General features: G+C 31.8%; 1 protein-coding gene across 1 annotated transcript; it reads left to right on the plus strand.

Annotated features, from left to right (window-relative positions):
- The first annotated feature begins 5,444 nt into the window (after window positions 1–5,444).
- Window positions 5,445–20,234, plus strand: LOC139842658 (uncharacterized). The gene is made up of 7 exons (XM_071832775.1): window positions 5,445–5,820; window positions 5,949–6,219; window positions 6,354–6,691; window positions 6,788–7,025; window positions 7,145–7,262; window positions 16,858–16,944; window positions 20,079–20,234. The coding sequence occupies exons 1-7, from the start codon at window positions 5,445–5,447 to the stop codon at window positions 20,232–20,234; spliced, it is 1,584 nt and encodes a 527-aa protein (XP_071688876.1).
- Window positions 20,235–20,550: the final 316 nt, after the last annotated feature.

Raw genomic sequence — 20,550 nt, forward strand, 5'->3', positions numbered from 1 at the left:
TAATAATTAGGAAACGGGTATGGCCCCTAATTGACGCGAATCCTAAAGATAGATTTATGGACCTCGACAAGTCCCATCCGGGGTACGGATGCTTTAGTACTTCGAGATTATTATTATTATACAGACGAGAGGTTCTGTTTGGGGATATTCTATGCATTAAAGTTAAGTCGGTTATTAAGCGTTCACCATATGAATGAATTTTAATTCGCGGGTCACGCGTGTTATTATGTACTCGGGTTACGTGTACAATTAAATATCTAAAATCTTGTGGTCTATTAAAATGATGGAAATGAATGTTTATGATAAACTAATGAACTCACCAACCTTTTGGTTGACACTTGAAAGCATGTTTATTCTCAAGTTTGAAAGAAATATTCCGCTGTGCATTTGCTCAATTTAGAGATATTACTTGGAGTCATTCATGGCATATTTCAAAAGACGTTGCATTTGAGTCGTTGAGTTCAACAAGATTATTATTAAGTCATTGATAGTTTGATATATTATGAAATGGTATGCATGCCGTCAACTTTCGATGTAATGAAAGTTTGTCTTTTAAAAACGAATGCAATGTTTGTAAAATGTATCATATAGAGGTCAAGTACCTCGCGATGTAACCAAATGTATTATATTCGTCCAGATGGATTAGGACGGGTCTTTACAAGCTTTGCCATCATTTCTTCCAGATTTGGCCTTTTCTCTTCGGTTTGTTGTGGTGGTTTATACAAGCCAGGTCTTTGTTGATTGAAAGTGTTGTTTTGAGTTGGTTGGTTATTCGGACCTTGTTGGTTATACGAGTTATTGTTGGGTCCATTTGGATTGTAAAGAATGTTTTGATTTCGATTGAAGTTTGGCCTTGACGGTTGATAATAATTTTGATAATTATTTCCCTGCCTTTGGTTCATGTAGGAAATATTCTCACGTTGTTCCATGGTTTGTTCAATGTGACAATCTTTCGTTAAGTGAGGTCCACCGCATTGCTCACAACTGATTCGTATTGCGTGAATATCTTTAGTCATCTTTTCCATTCGTCTCTCGAAAGTATCTATTTTTGCGGAAACAGAATCAAAGTCATGGCTAGAATCGGCTCTAGCCTCTTTAGATGAACGAAAAATATCTTTTTCCTGATGCCACTCATGCGAGTGGGATGCTGTGTTATCAATAATTTTGTGAGCTTCGGTTGCGGTTTTCTTCATAATGGAACCAACACCTGCTGTGTCGATGTCTTTTCGTGTAGCAACGTCGACACCTTGGTAGAATATTTGTACTATTTGATAAGTGTCTAAACCGTGTTGAGGACATCCTCTCAACAACTTTCCGAATCTTGTTCACGTCTCATATAATGTTTTATTTGGCTTTTGCGCGAACGTAACAATTTCTCCTTGAAGTCTTATGGCTTTAGATGCTGGGAAGAATCTTTTAAAAAAAATTTCAACTAAAACATCCCATGTGTCAATCGCTCCTTCAGGTAACGATTCTAACCGATCTTTGGCTTCTCCCTTTAAAGTCCAGGGAAACAACATGAGATAGATTTGTTCATCCTCAACTTCTCTGATTTTGAATAGAGTACAGATCCTATTAAATGTTTGAAGATGTTCGTTTGGATCTTCTTTTGGCGTACCACTATATTGGCATTGATTAGTTACCATGTGTAGGATTTGTCCTTTGATTTCATAATCTGGCGCATTAATGTCTGGTCAAATAATGGCGTGACCTTGGCCCGTGCGTGTGGCTCTCATTCGATCTTCCATACTTAGAGGTTCCGTTACTTTCATAATTGAATTTGTTGAATACGAATCACTAGAGGATTCTGATTTAACGGTTTGTGGTTCAGGAGGAATAATTAGTGGTTCAGGATCTTGGAATTGTCCTTGAATATCCTCCGGCTTCTCAATTGTGAAGTCGGGTTCAAAAAAATGGATTATCGGAAATTTGAATTGGAGCACTTGTTCGACTAGATGATGATTCTAAAGAAAAATCAACGGCGGTTATATTGGCTAGATGTCTTGATCGAGTTACAGGTGGTGAACGTATGAAAGGTGGTGAACGTTTTGCTCGGTGCATTCACTGAATATCCTATTAGTTATAAAGATAAAAATTATATAAGTTATCAAATTAATAGACTTTTCTGATTTTGCCCACGTTTCGAATAGCCAATAGATGCAGCAGGTAGCCAGGACCCTTTAAATCGGAAGCCCACAACTCGCCACTAACAAATCCAACTATTACTACGAACCAGAAAATTTTGGATGTCTATCAATTTAACCGCTTAAAATAATTTTTCGTCGAAATTTAAAGAAGATAAAAATCTATGTCCTAAAAACTAGAGCGTAGAAATGAGAAAGAAAAAGAGTACGTCGAAAAACAAAAGGTCGAAAAACAAAAGGTCGAAAAATAAGAAAGAAAAGCGTCGAAACTTAAAAGTCTAAAAACTAAAAATTAAAAATTGCGTCTAAAGGTATTAAAGCTTAAAAGGAACTCTATATCCAAAACGGCAATAACTTAATTAGGCACTAAAATCTAAAAACTGCATCGCGAAATTCTAAAGCGCCTAAATCTTAATCTAAAGAAAAGCACTTAAGGGATTTTACGGCAAAAATTAAAGATCTAGAAATACTACGGCAAAATACTAAGCTTAAAACTATATATTACGAACGATAATTATAAAGACTACAAAAAAACGATTAAAAAAAATTACTAAATACAAAAACAAAACTAAAGTTATAAAAATACAATTTTATAAAAATATTATTTTTATATTATTATTATAAAAATATTAATCTATATAAATAATAATAATAATTAAAACTTAAAATTACAACTTTAATTAAAACTAGATATAAATATTAATATTAAACTAAACCCTAAATAATAAATAATAATTAAAATTTAAACCTAAAATCGCATTAAATGCTAGGGTTCAGTCCTGTCAGAACCCACTACGCGATCGCGTAGGATATACTCTCTACAGCTCCGAGATCGCGGAGTAATACAGTAACGGACTGGTACTGGGCTAAAACAGGCTCGACCCAACTTAAATTTATAATTATTTTGGGCTATGAATAAGCTTTGGCCCAGTTCGATTTTTTTTCCATATATTTATATATATATTTTTTTTTTAGATTTTTAAGAGTTTTATAAAATAATAGATAGAAAATTTTTATAAAATAGAAAGAAACTTATATTTTAAAAACTTAAAATAAAAATACTTTTATAACAAAATCTTAAAAATATAACCTTTTTTCTGTTTATTATTTTTATATTATTTAAAACTTATAAAAAAAACTATATTATTACAAAAAAAAAAGATTAAAAACTTATATATATATTTTCTATAGCGTTTCGCTTTCGGCTCCCCAGCAGCGGCGCCAAAAACTTGATGTGTCAGCGGTGGTACGAAATATTATATTTTTAATACGGAATACGATACTAATTACACAAGTTTTATTTATTTATATAGATGGAATATACTTAAACCTTGCTACAACACTTATAGGCGGTGTACCTAATCGTAGAGTAGTGTAGTTTTTAGTAAGTCCGGTTCGTTCCACAGGGAGCTAGCTGAGTTTAACGCTATATTTTTATTAACTATATTTGTATGTATATATATATATATATATATATATATATATATATATATATATATGTATGTATATATATATATATATATAATTATAAAAAGGGGGTTTTACCGTTTAGTGACCGGTTTGTCGATTTAAAAAAAACGTAAAGATAAATGACGATAATTAAAATGCGTAAATGAATAACAATGACGATGTATAAAATTGCGAATAATAAAATGACAGTAATTAAAAGTACGATGAGAAATATGATAAAAGAATTATGCTTATTTAAAGTTCCATAATCATAATGTTTGACGTTTTGATTTTAATTTATTACTCTGGATTAATTGTCCTTTGTCCTGGCTTATTTGATACCTATCTGGGTTTTGCCCATAATAGTCCATCGGTCATAGTTATAAAATGCTCGTCAAATTAACCTTATTCCCGAAGTCAAATATTCTAACTAATTAGGGATTCGAACTGTAACAAGGTTTTAATACTTTGTTAATAATTACACCAGGTTATCGACTGCGTGTAATCCAAGGTTTTAATACTTTGTTAACAATTACACCAATTATCCTTGTATGTAATCCACCCCTGTTTTAATTAGTCCATGATACATTAATTTATTCACTTGGCCATAATGAATAATCAATTACCCAATCTAATTGATTAATTAAATGATTGTAAATGATGTCGTATAAACGTCACTAAATAGGATATTCGTAATCAATTTAATAATTATTAGATTAACTAATTTGAAGATAGGTTCGACAGGTTCCAATGAGTTGTCATTCAATTAGACAATACCCCCTACCTATTAATAGTCAATAGTCCAATGTTCATAAGTGTCGGTCTTTTGTCCAAACCCTAATTATGGTACAAAATCCAATAACCTCATCTTTAATATTTAGTCCAACATCAAGATTACTTCGGCTCAAATAAGCATAATAATAACTTAGTTACGAGACATTAATTTAAAAAGGAAGAACATAGCTTACAGTGATTATTTATCGCGTAGCGTTACCCGGACAGAGTTTCGACTTAAAACCCGTAAAACATTTCTTACAATAACCCAAATTATTATTAATCTTAAATTAAACTTTTATATTATAAATATAAATTATAAATATAAATATATATCATATATAGATAGAGAGATTGAGTGAAAAAGGGATTCAGAATTCGAGCAGAATGCGTGAGCTTTTATAGGGCAATTTGATCCTGGGCTGCTCCGCGATCGCTATGGATTTCCCCTTCACAGCTCCGCGATCGCGGAGTTTCGCACTCCAGCTCACCAATTGATTTAAACGTGGGCGGCTTTGTATAATATAATATATATATATATATATATATATATATATATATATATATATATATATATATATATATATATATATATATATATATATATATATATATATATATATATATATATATATATATATATTATAATATATAATATATATAATTAATTATATATTATATTATATTCTTGTGTATAGTTGACTTGTAATTTTAGCTTCGTTGAGTCATACGTTGATAGTTGGTTCATGTCTAGGTTCCGGATTTTCGAACGCCTTTTCGTATGATTTAATATCTTGTACTTTGCGTTCCACGACCTGTACTCTTGTTAATATTTAGACGTTTCTCATCAATAAATTGAACCACTTGGAGTTTAACTTGTACGTTTGAGCTTTATGGGCGTTTACGTCTTCAAATCTTCGTTTTCTTCTTTTGTCTTCGCACTTATTTATTTAAACGAATATTACATAAAAATAGAACAATTGCAACTAAAAGCTTTACATATTGGAAGGATATTGATACTAAATATATGTTCATTTAGAGCACTATCATCTGTCTCCATATCTTTTTACTCTAGTTATGGAGGTTCTAACATTGTTTCTTAACCGTTCGGTTAATGAATCTGATAAATTTCGATTCCACCCTATGTGTGAGAAGCTGGATATTATAAACCTTTGTTTTGCTGATGACTTATTTCTATTTTCTTATGCAAATAAGGATTCGGTTTCAGCCATTTGCGAGGCCTTGGAAGAATTTAAAAGTTGTTCGGGATTGGTTCCTAGTTTGGCAAAAAGCATGGCGTTCTTTGCAAATTTTCATCAGGGTGTGAAGACTGCTATCCTTTCTATTCTTCCTTTTGAAGATGGTAAGCTTTCGGTGAGATATTTGGGGGTCCCTCTTGTTACGTCGAGTCTTATGCACAGGGACTGTAAACCGTTGGTTGACCAGGGTAAAGGTAAGATTGAAGATTGGAAAATAAATTCTTATCCTTTGCGAGTTGGGTGCAGCTGATTATGTGGGTTCTATCGTCTATGCAACTATATTGGCAATATGTTTTTATGCTTCCCATGTCTATCATCAAAGAAATTGAGGCCTTAATGGGAGATTTTTTATGGTGTCAAAGCGAGATGAAGCGTGGTAAGGCTAAAGTTAAATGGTTTATAGTATATTTACCAAAAGAAGAAGGTAGATTAGGCATTAAACGGCTCAAAGATTGGAATGTTGCTTTATTAACATCTCAAGTTTGGCGTATATTGTCTAACACAAATTCCTTGTGGGTCCAGTGGATTCATTCATATCGGCTCAAGGGTCGTAATTTTTGGGATGCTCCTGGTGTAGCAGGAGCGAGTGTTGGGTGGCGTCAGCTTTAAAGTATTCGTGGGACATTACGACAACATTTTTTATATCAAATTGGAGATGGTTCTAAAGTTTCTGCTTGGAATGATATTTGGAGTGACTATACCCCCTTGCTGATTTTGTGTCCAACAGAGTTATTCATGAAGCTGGTCTCCAAAGAGATGCCACTGTTCGTAACATTGTCTCTGCTTCTGGATGGTGTTGGCCTGCTAGTTGGGCTATTCAGTTCCCAGGTTTGAATCACATCGCCCCTTCTATTCTTAATAGTTGTCCTGATGTAATCAAATGGAGAGCGTGGAATGGTGACCCGCAAGTCTTTTCGGTTAACAGAGTTTGGGACACAATTCGGCCTCATGCGAATCTAGTTCCATGGTATTCTCTTGTTTGGTATATGCAATGCATCCCGAGGCACTCGTTTTTATTTTGGTTGCTTATGGGTGAGAATTTGAAAACGCAAGATAAGCTCAAAAGTTGGGAAATTTCGACATGAGTGAATATAGCTTGTCCGTTATGTCTTGGTGATCCTGACTCACATGAGCACTTGTTTTTTTGGTGTCCGTTTTCAGCTCAGGTTTGGTCTTTGGTGAAAAGTAATATGGTTTTTAATGTCACAGGTGATTCTTGGAAGGATTTTGTGAATGTGGCTAGTCCGGTGGCAGGTAAGAAGAATGTGGATTGTATTGTTGCTAAGTTTCTCTTTGGTGCGTCGGTTTATTTTATTTGGCAAGAGAGGAATGGTAGGGTTTTTAAACGTCGATCTCGATCATGTGGAAGCTTGGTTGCTTTGATCTTCTCTACAGTCAGGTTAAAGCTTTTGGCTCTCAAGTGGAAGAACTCGAAGCGGGTGAAGCTGATGAAAGATGCATGGAAGATTCCATAATTTTTTTTCTTTAGCTCTTTTTATGTGAGCTTGTTTGCTCAAGGTGTTTGGTTGGTGGCCTTTTTTTGCCTGGTTTGTTGGCTTTGAGAAATGTCTCATTGCTATTTTCTTACTTGAACTTCGTTGTATATCTTTCGTTGAGTTTTAATACATTTCACCGGGTATATACTCATTACCTAAAAAAAAATAAAAATACAATGATTAACTATGAATAATAAAATACTGTCTCTTAAAAAATGAAGTAATTTTTGTTGGTTGTGATTTTTTAACTACTGCGATACTCAATTATAATCAAATATTCAACATATAAATTGTACTAAATCGTTTTCTTTTTATTAATCTACAGCATAAAAGAATTAATAATACATAAAAGCATAAAATAGGTTAATACATTGGAAAACAATGTTTTAAATCGATAAAAGCACAAAAGAATTAATCAATATACTTTTTGGAGGTACTGTTGAAAACTCAATTTTTTTATTCTTAAAACCTCAACGTTGGCCGAAACAATTTGAGGGGTCCAATTATACAATTTACATATACGTCCATAAAGCCATATATATAACGACCTGTCAAACTACACTTGACGACCATCGTTATCTTGATCCCACAGCTTGATCATAACTCTATATGAATTTGATAAATAACCTTGCATTCTTTATATAAAAATGATTTCCTATAAAGGAAACCTACCAAAATATGTAAGTTTAGAAAAAAAAAATCATACATAAGTTCTTAACCAAAAGTTGACCAAAACAAAGTCAACAAACACCCACAATTTAATGTATCAAAATAGAATGCAAGTTAATGTTTAACAAAAGCTGCCATCAAAATAATATGCAGACTCTCTAAGCACAGCGGAAGCAATCAATCATGAACCGAAGAATAAAACATGCGAGTAAACTGTCAACAAAAATGTTGAGTGAATTATAGGTTTAATATTGCAAACACTATTTAATTTAAACCATAAAAATTTATGTTTGAAAACATAAAGACCCATTTTGAACCACAAAATTATATGCTCGAAAACATATAAAAATATTATTCCATTAACCCGTGAGCCACCTGGTAATAACTTGACAATTACATATCCTTAACAAAACCAATAAAAAAATATACACTGAACATGTGTATCTTTCAAAATACGAAGTACTAATACATTCCGTCTGTAAATGCTAGCGCGACTAGCACGAAATGGGGCTGTCAGGCCCGATAGATCTATCCATAGGATTCGCGTTCACCAGTAGAAACCAGTGATTAAAATTATCAGATTAGGAAATATTTTCTTTCGACTCACAATGAATAATTTAAATCAAATTCCACTTGTGTCCAATATGTAAAATAAATTGCATGTATTCTCATCCCAAAAGATTTAAAATAGAAAAATGGGACTATAACTCACCTTAACGTAAACGAAGTAGTAACACAGAAATGTGCATTGCAGGAAGTAAAGCGATCAAGAATTATCACAACGCCGACCTATAAATAAAGCAGGTCGATATAAATAACTAACTTAGGTCAAGTTTTAGTATGATAGTTATAGTACTTGTTGCAAGTAAACATAGAAAAACACTCAGTATGCTTCGGTTTGATCAGGACAGCGTAAAAACACGTACTTTCTATTTTTAGAAAGTTCATATTTTTGGCAGGTTTCCATTTCTGGAAAAAATTTATTTTTGGAAAGTTTCTATTTTAGGAAAGTTTCTATATTTAGGAAGTTTCCATATTTAGAAAGTTTCTATTTTTGAAAAGTTTTTAACTTAGAAAAGTTTTCTTAATTAGAAAGTCAACAAAAGTCAACTGAAAGTCAAAGTCAACTCAAAAGTCAACTCAAAAGTCAACCTTGGTTAAACATAGTCAATATTAAATTTTAAAGTATAAGTTATAGTAATAATATATAAGTTATAATGTTATTTTAAGTCATATATGTATAATCATGTCATAACATAAGTTTAATTAAATTAAATTAAATTAATAAAGTTAACATAAGTTTAAATGATATAATTAATATAACATAAGTATTTAATTTATTAATTAAATATTAGTAATAACATAAGTATTATTAATTAATAATAAATTTTTAATCATATCATAAGTATTATTAATTAATAATGAATTATTAATCATATCATAAGTATTTAATTATAATTAAATTATAATTAAATAATAATTAAGCCTTATAATAATAAAATAATCATTAATCTTTATTATAAGCCTTATTATAATAATCTCATAACATAAGTTTAATACTTATCATAAGTATTTTTTATTAATAATAAAAGTATTATTAATCATAAGTTCAATTAAAAGTTTAATTAAATCATAAAGTAATTAATAAATGATATAATATATATATATATATATATATATATATATATATATATATATATATATATATATATATATATATATCATAAGTCTTAATTTAAAATAATTACTTTTATATCATAAGTAATTTAATAATAATGAAAATCATTATTTGTATCATAAGTTAAATTTTATAAGCATAAGTTTAATAAAAACGCTCGTCGGGTCATAACTTGAGCCTCGGGTGTCGGTTTTCGACGAGTCTTATATATATCCTTGTCTAACCAAACCACCCGAAACATTAGTGTACTCAATAACACCCTAAAATCAGACCCCAAGTCGTGACCTACAGCCATGAATCAACTTGGAACTTCAATCCGTTCAAAAACATGTTTTAGTTATACCGGGTGATCCGTGGCTCGGATTTCGATGACACAAACATGAATGTTCATCCAATCATCAATCCTAACACACTAGTACACCTTAGAGACTCCAAAAATGCTCACAAAGTCGGACCAAAACTGAATACATTCGTTTTATATTTTAATTTCATGAAAACACCAATTTAATCATAACTTAAGTTCCGGGAATCGAAATAACATGAATCCGGAGTCTAAAATCAATGTCTTGATGAGAGGAACACATCTAAACACTTTAATTCAAAAAAAACATCAATTAAATGTACTGAAATGATCAAATAGTCCGTTGTCCAAATTTTTCAGATCGAAAACATACACAATCGAGCATTTCTACGCATACAATCATCAATACAACAATACACAAGTGCTATACTATCATAATAACATTCAAAATTAGTAAAACTGAAAATCAAAAAGCCAGGGTTAGGGTTTATACCCTAATCGAGAAATGGTTGATATGAACGTGTAGAGAACGAAGAGTAGAATTCGGAAATGATAAAAGCCCTATAATTCAAGCAACAATTTTGTTTGAAGATGATGATGATGAGAGTGGGTGTAGGAATCGGCCAAAAGAAAAAAAAGAGAGAAGAAAGTTTAGGTTTAGGAAAAAAAATGGAAAATGAAGTAGTGATAAATGAATTAAAATGGAAAAGGCTTAAGAAAATAAAATAAAAACCAAACTCTCCCCCCTAAGGGGAATTCGGCCGAATGGGGTAAGGTGGGCCCCATTTTTGGGCCATTTTCATGTTTTGATAAATTGCTTGTGGCCCGATGTGACGATCACTCCAAATCCATATGGACGAACACATCATTCATCGATTTCATTGCGAGGTATTTGACCTCTATATGATATGTTTTGTAAACATTGCATTCTTTTGAAAAGGCACACCATAAATGAATATTTAAATCAAAGGTTTTCGACATTTGATGATTTCTACATATAGAAAATCACCGTAAATAATAGTTTACAATAGTACTTCCATTGACAATGCAGTCAAAATAAGATACACGGTGATGATTTGGTGAATGCAACGTTTCCTTGATAAACATGTCATGTAAGACTCCATGCACATAGCTTGTCTAACATATAAGCAAACAGCGGAAGACTTCTAGGAAACCTGAGAATAAACATGCTAACAAGTGTCAACACAAAGGTTGGTGAGTTCATAGTTTTAATGTTTCGTATAATCTGTATATAAAGGTGGATCACAAGATTTCAGTTGTTTCATCCAGAAACGTTTATCAAAATATTCTACAAGATTGAGCACCCTGGTAACTAAACTTAACGTATATATAATTTGTACCCTTTGTATAATCATCTTAATAATACACGCAAACCAACGTGCACGCTTCTCAAATAGCATACGTCCGTTAAAAGGCTAGTGCTCTAGCTCGGACGGGGATATCAAGCCCTATGGATTCATATATAACTACTCGCGCCCACCAGTTCTTATAACCGGCAGTTACTAGTTACCAAAGCTAAGGGATTTTCGGTTCAAACTCGGTGTAGAATTTAGTATGTACTTGTATCCATTGCGTTTAAAATAAAGTGCATGTATTCTCAGCCCAAAAATATAGATTGCAAAAGCAATTAAAAAGGGAGCAAATGAAACTCACATTAGCAGCATATAAAGTCGTTCACCAAAATGTGATCGAAACACGGATTACCAAATAACCGTAGATCTCAACCTAGAGAACATATGTTGGTCAATAAATGTCTATCAAGCTAGGTCAGGTCATAGTGTATCACAATCCTAATGCTCGATATTGACATACAAAAGTTATCCAGTGTTGTTTCAAAAAGTCAATTTTGACAATAGTTTAACAAAACGAGAGGTACCTTATATAAGGATTCATTTACTCGGTTGGTAATATTCAAAAATCCAATTTATCAATCTCGTAAACAAGTTGTTTAAATCTTAATTGTAGATTCAAAAGCAATTTCAATTAACTTCAATCATAATTCAGTTGCTCACATCTTTTAATCCGTTCATCGAAATTATTCGATATCTAAATGAAAAGTTATTGATTTTTCATCAGCTTTCCAAAGACATATATATCATATACCTTTTACCAGTAATATATGTATTTAATTCGTGGTACATCATAAACTGTTTAACAAGGAAATTTAGCATACAAGCATGTATAAATATATATACTCGAGCACTAGACATGGATACACAATTATTATATAAAAGATAAAATATAAGTACTTACATATCAATATTGAGATTCAATATTGTAGAAAAGTACGTAGACGTAACGGAGATGATAACACTAGGTCTGACTTGCAAATAATACCCATGAATATTACCCATAACCTCCTTGGCAATAACCCATAATTTCCTTAGCTTTATCCGGCTCATAAAACTATTTTGAAAGTGACACGCTCATCACCTCGTCGTAGTATTTTATGTATAATACTAATAATAATACAAATACTACTAATAATAATAAGATTAATAATAATATTAATCTTAATAATAATAATAATAATAATAATAATAATAATAATAATAATAATAATAATAATAATAATAATATAATTAATAAATATAATACGGAGTAATTTTTAAATTAAAACAGAGGCAAATATCTCGAGCTTTATAGGTGTGGCCTGTCCAGGACTGCCATTCTATCGCATGGCCTCCAAGACCATTTCCCATGCGATCGCATGGGATGGATTTCCAGCTCATGATCTTTTAACTTCTAGTTTGTAGACATATTTTTTTAATTATTAATATAATATATTTAATTTATATAATTAATTATATATTATATTAAATTTACATGCATAGTTGACTTGTAATTTTCGTTCCGATAAGTCGTACGTCGTCACTCGACTTATGTCCCGGTTTCGGTTTTTCGAACGTCCTATCGTATACTGAGAAAACTTGTACTTTACGTTTCGTGAATCGTACCTTTGTCAAAATATAGTCTTAAATCATCCATAAACTATACCACTGTAGTACAGTTACTGTAGCAAAGTCAATTCACTGTAGCAAATAGTGATTTTCAAAAACACTGTAGCAATTTGAAAATGTTACTATCGTTTACTAAATAACTTGAAATTATATATATGTATATATCTTTTTTTAATATACATAAATCAGTTTTTAAATACACATTGGAAGTTATTTATAAATAAATTTTAATAATAAATATTTCAACTTATCATATATATTCAAATAGATATTTAAACCAATAAGTTTATTGTACGGTATCAAATAATTAATACATTGTTACCTTTTCAAGTTATAGTATATATGTATCTATTTACATATAATTGTTCGCGAATCGTCGAAAACAGAGTATTTAAATATATAAAAGTAGTTCAAAAATTTTGAGATTCAGTTTTACAGACTTTGCTTATCGTGTCGGAAATGTTAATCATACAAAGATTAAGTTTAAATTTGGTCAGAAATTTCCGGGTCATCACAGTACCTACCCGTTAAAGAAATTTCGTCCCGAAATTTGAGTGAGGTCGTCATGGCTAACAATAAAAATGTTTTAATGACGAATATGAGTTGATAATAGAGTTTTATCTATGTTTGAATAATATGAATAAAATAATCCAATTACTCGAAGCGTATGAGAGAAGTTATCGTAATCAAGTAAAATGGAGAATAGAGATGCGTCTTATCTCTTGATGTAGTAACGATTGATTTCCAGATTTTAAGGAATAGAAAATCTTCATAATTTAAATAAGATTTGATTTTTCGAAATTTGCGGAAATTAGGATTTTCTTTGATTAAATGCGTAATCTGCCTCTATTGCTGCGTCCGATATTTTGCTATAAATTGACCTCTTCCGTTTCATTTATTTTCAACACTCCTATAATCTTCTTTATTATTTCATACATCCCAATAGATTGTGAAAATGCTTAATCCAGTTCTGATTCTTGATATTTTCCTGGCTATCGTATCCTTCATTCTTCTTTTTCATCTGCCATCAGAGGAAGTTATTTTCTTCTACTATTACCTTGGGGTTATAGTGTTTTTCATTCTCCCGTGTCTTTATATTGCTATACGCATTGATATACACGGTTTGTAATTTCGGGGTTGTTATCAGGCTTTATATTCTCCATTATATTTCAGAGCTTCATGCTTTCGTTTTCTCTTCCCGACCTTAAGTCAAGCGGATAATGGTCCAGAATTCGTAGGTATGAAGTTTCAGATGAACATAACTAATGTTCTAAGAAAGAAATGGTAATAGCACAATCTGACTTGTCAAATTACCAGAATACCTCGAAAAAGACCGAATCATTAAGAAAATATTTTCTTGATATTTTTAGAGATTATATAGAATGAAAGAGTTATGTAACATGGTTCATGATGAGGGTATGATATGTGAACCTTTATCACGTTCCATTAGAAACTCAGCATGACTTACTGTAATATAATCACGTTGATCAAGTGTCATTATATTATATTAACTCATGCTTCAATTCCCAACATTACTTCAAAACATTTATATTTTAAACTTGAAAGTTTCAGAATTTAGAAACTAAAATAGTTTCTTTTATGGTGTAACACAGATATCGTAAAGAGAAAATTGATTTTCGATAAGAATGATTATGAAATTATCTCCAGAAATATGTAGGATATTTATAATGAAAGATACGATGATATCTTAGAATTTCTAATATCAGAGGATGATGAAGAATATTGTTCGCAAGGGTTTAGATTCGGAAGCAAGGTATTCGTTAATGGCTTCAGCAGATACTGAATCATTTGGATTCTTTGAAGACAGGTTTCGTCCTTGTGATTTATCCACAGCCTCTTTCATACTTTGCTCAATCCGTTTTCCAGTTCCAAACTTTCTCTTTTTCTCAGCTTTACCACCATACTATTCTTTATCATCAAACTTTTGACTGTTAAGGTCGTTTACAGTTTTTGCTGCTTCATCAACATTTTTCCAAAATTCGGAGAACTAGTTTCGTAGTTTGGGGTGTTTTTCGGAAACTTCACATTCGAAGTATGAAAGTCCAGGAGGTAGACGTTATATGTACACATATAACTGTTGGCGTAGACGTGCTACAAGATTTCAAAATACTGATTGCTAATTCCCGATAGTTGTTATGGCAATTGCCGTTACAAGATGTGGATGAGTACATGATACGGTTTCAATGAGTATAAGGATTTTTCGGAAGGTCAAAGATCAATGAAGTTGTTGGTAAATTTACTGCTAATGTGGTGGAACATGAAAGGTTCCCCAGTAACAAAAACGTATATGCCAAAGTTACAAGTCTGAAAGGTCGTCGTTGACTGGTTGAACGGTTAATAATACAGGATGCTTTTGGAAAGGAATTGCAAGGTTATTTTCAGTAATAACAATGCTAAAGGATCTTTCACATTTTTGAAGTCAAAGTATAGCTTTGAAAGATGTAGAGATCTAAGAATAATGTCACCCGTTAAATCTTGACTTGGATTCTGATCCGTCAATATCAGAATATGTAATTGAATTTGTATGGAAACGATTGTATATCGCTGTGAGCATAGTTAATAATTTTTGAATCAAAGTTGAAGAATGTACAGTGTAGCAAATAGTGATTTTCAAAAACACTGTAGCATTTTGGGTACTGTAGCAATTTGAAAATGTTACTATCGTTTACTAAATAACTTGAAATTATATATATGTATATATCTTTTTTTAATATACATAAATCAGTTTTTAAATACACATTCGAAGTTATTTATAAATAAATTTTAATAATAAATATTTCAACTTATCATATATATTCAAATAGATATTTAAACCAATAAGTTTAATGTATGGTATCAAATAATTAATACATTGTTACCTTTTCAAGTTATAGTATATATGTATCTATTTACATATAATTGTTCGCGAATCGTCGAAAACAACCGAAGGGTATTTAAATATATAAAAGTAGTTCAAAAATTTTGAGATTCAGTTTTACAGACTTTGCTTATCGTGTCGGAAATGTTAATCATACAAAGATTAAGTTTAAATTTGGTCAGAAATTTCCGGGTCATCACACCCGAACGCTCGATCGAAGTCTGAAACTCGAAAACGCTACTACGCGATTGAATCTTCGGAGAGATATCATATACGCGACAAATAAAATGTATAAACACTATATATAAATATATGACATCAAAATATCATATTTAAAATAACTTGGATTTAAATATCCCAAAAGTCTGACTGTTGGTTTGAAAACCAAAAAGATTCGCCGGATAGAAATCCACGACACGTAGAAACGTACAACTTTAAATATGAATACAAATATTCACTTTACACATAATAATTAATATATTATTACAAAAATAATAATATAGGTTATAGAAATGACGTGTCTCGAATAACAATTAACGGGCGTTAAATATTAAACGGTAAAAGATAACGGAAAAAGTAGGGTCGTGACAATATACCCCGGTCAAATACAAACCAATCAATGACAACTCGAAAAATAGTGCAACTCAAATAAAATGATATGCCCGGGTCAAATGTAAACATATCAATGACAAATTCATCATTGTGATTCCAAATAAGTTTGCGACGACCTCTTGAAAAGGTATTACGCTCTAAAACCCTTTGACACTCCTCCCCTTCTTGAAAAGAACTCGACCTTGAGTTCTCAATGCCCGATTTAAACACGAACAAATCTCATTTATTAATCCTCTTGCTTGCATCTATGGAGTTATTCAAAAAAACATATGATATTTTCTTGCCTCCATAATCTTTTGAAACCGCTACAACTTCACTTTTATCACTGATACTTTCACTACTCGGGACTACTTTACATATCGATAAATTCTCTTCTTTTAAATTAGGGCCTAACGAGTTTGAATCTTCTTCAACACTAACGTCAATTGTATCATTCTACATCCTCTCTAAAAATAATTTCTTTTTCTGGATTCGAGGACACATTTTCTGCTTCAACCTGAATCTCTACAACTATTATCACACTTCTCCATACGATCTGATTCCAATTTCTTCAACCTAGCTATTAAACTATTCATCGAATCAAAAAACTCTTATGTGTCAAGAGTTTCATTAACAGGTTGGCTCTGCTGGTAGAGTTGTGGTTGATAGTATGGTTGATGGTAGGGTTGTGGTTGATAGTAGGGTTGATGGTAGGGTTGTGCTTGTAAGTAGATGAGGCGTTGGTGCTATTGTGGTAGTCCATATTGGTGGTATTGATGTGATTCGACCCAAAGTTGTACACCATAAGTAGCTCTTCGAGTTTTTTATTCAATCAATCGTTCTTTTGCACGTTTCTTGGATTCGTTAACTATGTCTAACGTGTTCTTGAGTCTTTTGAGGGCGATAGCGAGATCACGACTTTGATTACCCTTATCGTCGGCCATTGCAACAAGAAAAGAAAGAAAGAAATCTTGTTTTTTTCGGATGAACAGTAATCTGACGGATGAACAGTGTTTTTCTGACGATGAACAGTATCGATAAACAATGATTCCGACATGAATAATACCGATGAACAGTACCAACTTTTTTTTTTAAGATAGTTTATCAAAACTCAAACGGGAGAGACCTAACTAATCAGAATGAAGATATGTGGGATGAATATATCAAAATCCAAACGTGGAAGAGATTCAACTAATCTGATTTATGATAGGGTGGATCGATTTCTCTGATACCAATTGATGAGGATCAAGGATCCGTTGAAAGACAAACGCTCTTCACAACAAAAACAATTACTAACGCAAACGTGTTAATAATAACTAGTTGTGGAGCCCTCGCTTCGCGCCGGGGGCTCCGTTTTGAATGCGAGTTAAAAAAAAGTCTTGATCTATTGTGAAAGTTGCCTCTTTTAACGTTCGGATTTTATTTTTAAAAAAAAAGTTAGTAAAGTGGGGGTTCGATTTGTATTTTAATAAAAGTTAGTGGGTTAAGTTTGTGAAATTTGAAAAAAAATTTCGTATAAAGTGGGGGTTCGATTTGTATTTTAATAAAAGTTAGGGGGTTAAGTTTGTGAAAATTGAATATTAGTAAAAAAAAAAGTTAGTAAAATGGGTGTTCGATTTGTATTTTAATAAAAGTTAGGGGGTTAAGCTTGTGAAATTTGGGAAAAAAATATACGTATAAAGTGGGGGTTCGATTTGTATTATAATGAAAGTTAGGGGGTTAAGTTTGTGAAACTTGAAAAAGGAATAGTACTATTTATTTCCACTTAAAAAAAGATAGTAAAGTGGGGGTTCGATTTGTATTTTAATAAAAGTTGGTGGGTTAAGTTTGTGAAATTTGAAAAAAATTTACATATAAAGTGTGGGTTCGATTTGTATTTTAATAAAAGTTAGGGGGTTAAGTTTGTGAAAATTGAATATTAGTAAAAAAAAAAGTTAGTAAAGTGGGGGTTCGATTTGTATTTTAATAAAAGTTAGGGGGTTAAGCTTGTGAAATTTGGAAAAAAAAAATACGTATAAAGTGGGGGTTCGATTTGTATTATAATGAAAGTTAGGGGGTTAAGTTTGTGGAATTTGGAAAAGGAATAGTACTATTCATTTTCACTTTACTAGTAAAGTGGGGGTTCGATTTGTATTTTAATAAAAGTTAGGGGGTTAAGCTTGTGAAATTTGAAAAAAAAATATACGTATAAAGTGGGGGTTCGATTTGTATTATAATGAAAGTTAGAGGGTTAAGTTTGTGAAATTTGAAAAAGAAATAGTACTATTCATTTCCACTTTACTTTTTAGATATGAGTATATATAATATATAATATATAATATCAACTAACACGTGTTACGGAGCCAAGCTATGACAAGCAACATAAAATTAATTATTATTAAAAGTGAAAGAAGGGATCCATCCATACGGTGTACATATGTATATAGGGAGAATAAAAGAATGATTAGACTACGACTCTAATTCATTCAAGCCACCGACTCATCCAAACTAATCTACGAATTCAACTCTAACTTATCTAAATAATTAATTAACTAATAATAATAATAACTAGTTTAATAATAAAAGTAATTTAAATAAGCAACTACACTAATAGATAGTTGGTCCCACATCAGCATGGGCGGCAAAACCCCTCTATCTCACTGTCCCGCAACACGATGTATGGAAGACACCCTTGAATAGAATTCAAGGATAAAGTGACAACTATGTATGCAACGCTGGAGTCTAACTTCTGACCTCTCGCTAAGAAAGACAGACTACTACCACTACCACTATCACTAAAATAAGTAGGCCATGAAAGTAAGAAGATGTTTGTGGTGGCTATATTCATATAAATAACATCAACTGCTTCCATAAAAGTGATGTAAACGATAATACGAATACCACTTTATTAGAAGAGCCGGTCGATTGAGTTATTCTTTGAAAATAAGAGAGATTGTATAATGATATAGCTGCCGTTTTCTAATATTCCTTTATACTAGGTATTCGTTTAGGTTAAACTAGTCTGGATTCGGCCCGCGTGATGCGGCGGGGGCTTTCGGCCTGTGTATTCATATTTAACGTAGCGTTGTGTATTTACAGAGGTGAAAACGACCCATGTCTTCAGCGACGTTTTAGATGTCGTTGTCCTAAGCGTTTTTTAAAAAGTGTCCGTTTCGAATGTAATTAGTTTCGTTTTGTTCATAATTTTTTTTTCGAGGGTAACGTTGCTGTCGGAAAAATCTAACTTGCGGCAAACAGAAACATACGGGCTGTTGTTGTGTTAAACGTTATTTAAAAAGTGTCCGTTTCGCGTATAGTTAGTCCCGTTGGGTTCGTGAGACTTTTTCGAGTTGAACGGTGGTCTTGGAAAAATTTAACTCGCACCAAGCGAGAAGATAGGGCCCGTTGTAAATTCGGGGGAAATTAGTTTATTTTATTTTAATAAAATTATATGTTTACACTTTCTACCCTGAAAAAGTGTAAACTTGAGGGGTTGTTGTGTAAATTGTGTCGAATTTGAGGGACCGATTGTAGTACAATCCGAATGAACTGGAACTACGCTTTTAGGCATGCCTTTTAAAATATATGGGTTAATAGATGTGTATAATAGTAATTATTGTTATAAGTCAAGTGTCATGGTGTAGTGGCCGACACGTTTGATAAAGTAAAATTTGGTGAATCAATATATTTGGTGAATCACGGATATTACTGTTCCACCTAACTGCACAGTGAATTATTTTATTATAAGTATGTTATCGATTGTAATCAATAGGGACACCATTCTTGAATAAGAATCTACTATTTTCCTTCTTCTTTCATATTTCTTCAAAATAGGTATTATAAGTAGTTATAAACTACTAAATTATAACACGTTATCAGCACGAAGAGCTACGTATAATTAAGGTGATTCTTCGAGTTGCTCAACCACCACTTCCACCTCTAAAGATTCCCACCGGCCACCGTCCTCCGCCGCTGAAACCGCCGGAAAATCTTGAAACCTCTAATTTGTCTTCTGATCAAGAATTTATCAGCTAGGGTTCTTCCACCACTGAGTTATACTCATCAGGTATTCCAAAAGAAACTTTAAATATTACATCCGTACACGCGAATAAAAACCCAAACTTATAATACTTCAACTTATTTATTTAAATACATTTATTAAAACTCCGTACGATATGAAAATAGAACAGAGAAATATGAAGATGAATTTGAGTGTTGTCTCTCTGTATACTCCTACCTTCTAATCTATATCTACTCATAATATAACTACTTAAAATAAATACAAACTAAAATGAGAGAGAGAGAGAGAGATATTAAGATAGATATACATATATTACTTACACCTAAATAA

Source organism: Rutidosis leptorrhynchoides, chromosome 4, assembly GCF_046630445.1.
Source record: "Rutidosis leptorrhynchoides isolate AG116_Rl617_1_P2 chromosome 4, CSIRO_AGI_Rlap_v1, whole genome shotgun sequence".
Taxonomy (NCBI): Eukaryota; Viridiplantae; Streptophyta; class Magnoliopsida; order Asterales; family Asteraceae; genus Rutidosis; species Rutidosis leptorrhynchoides.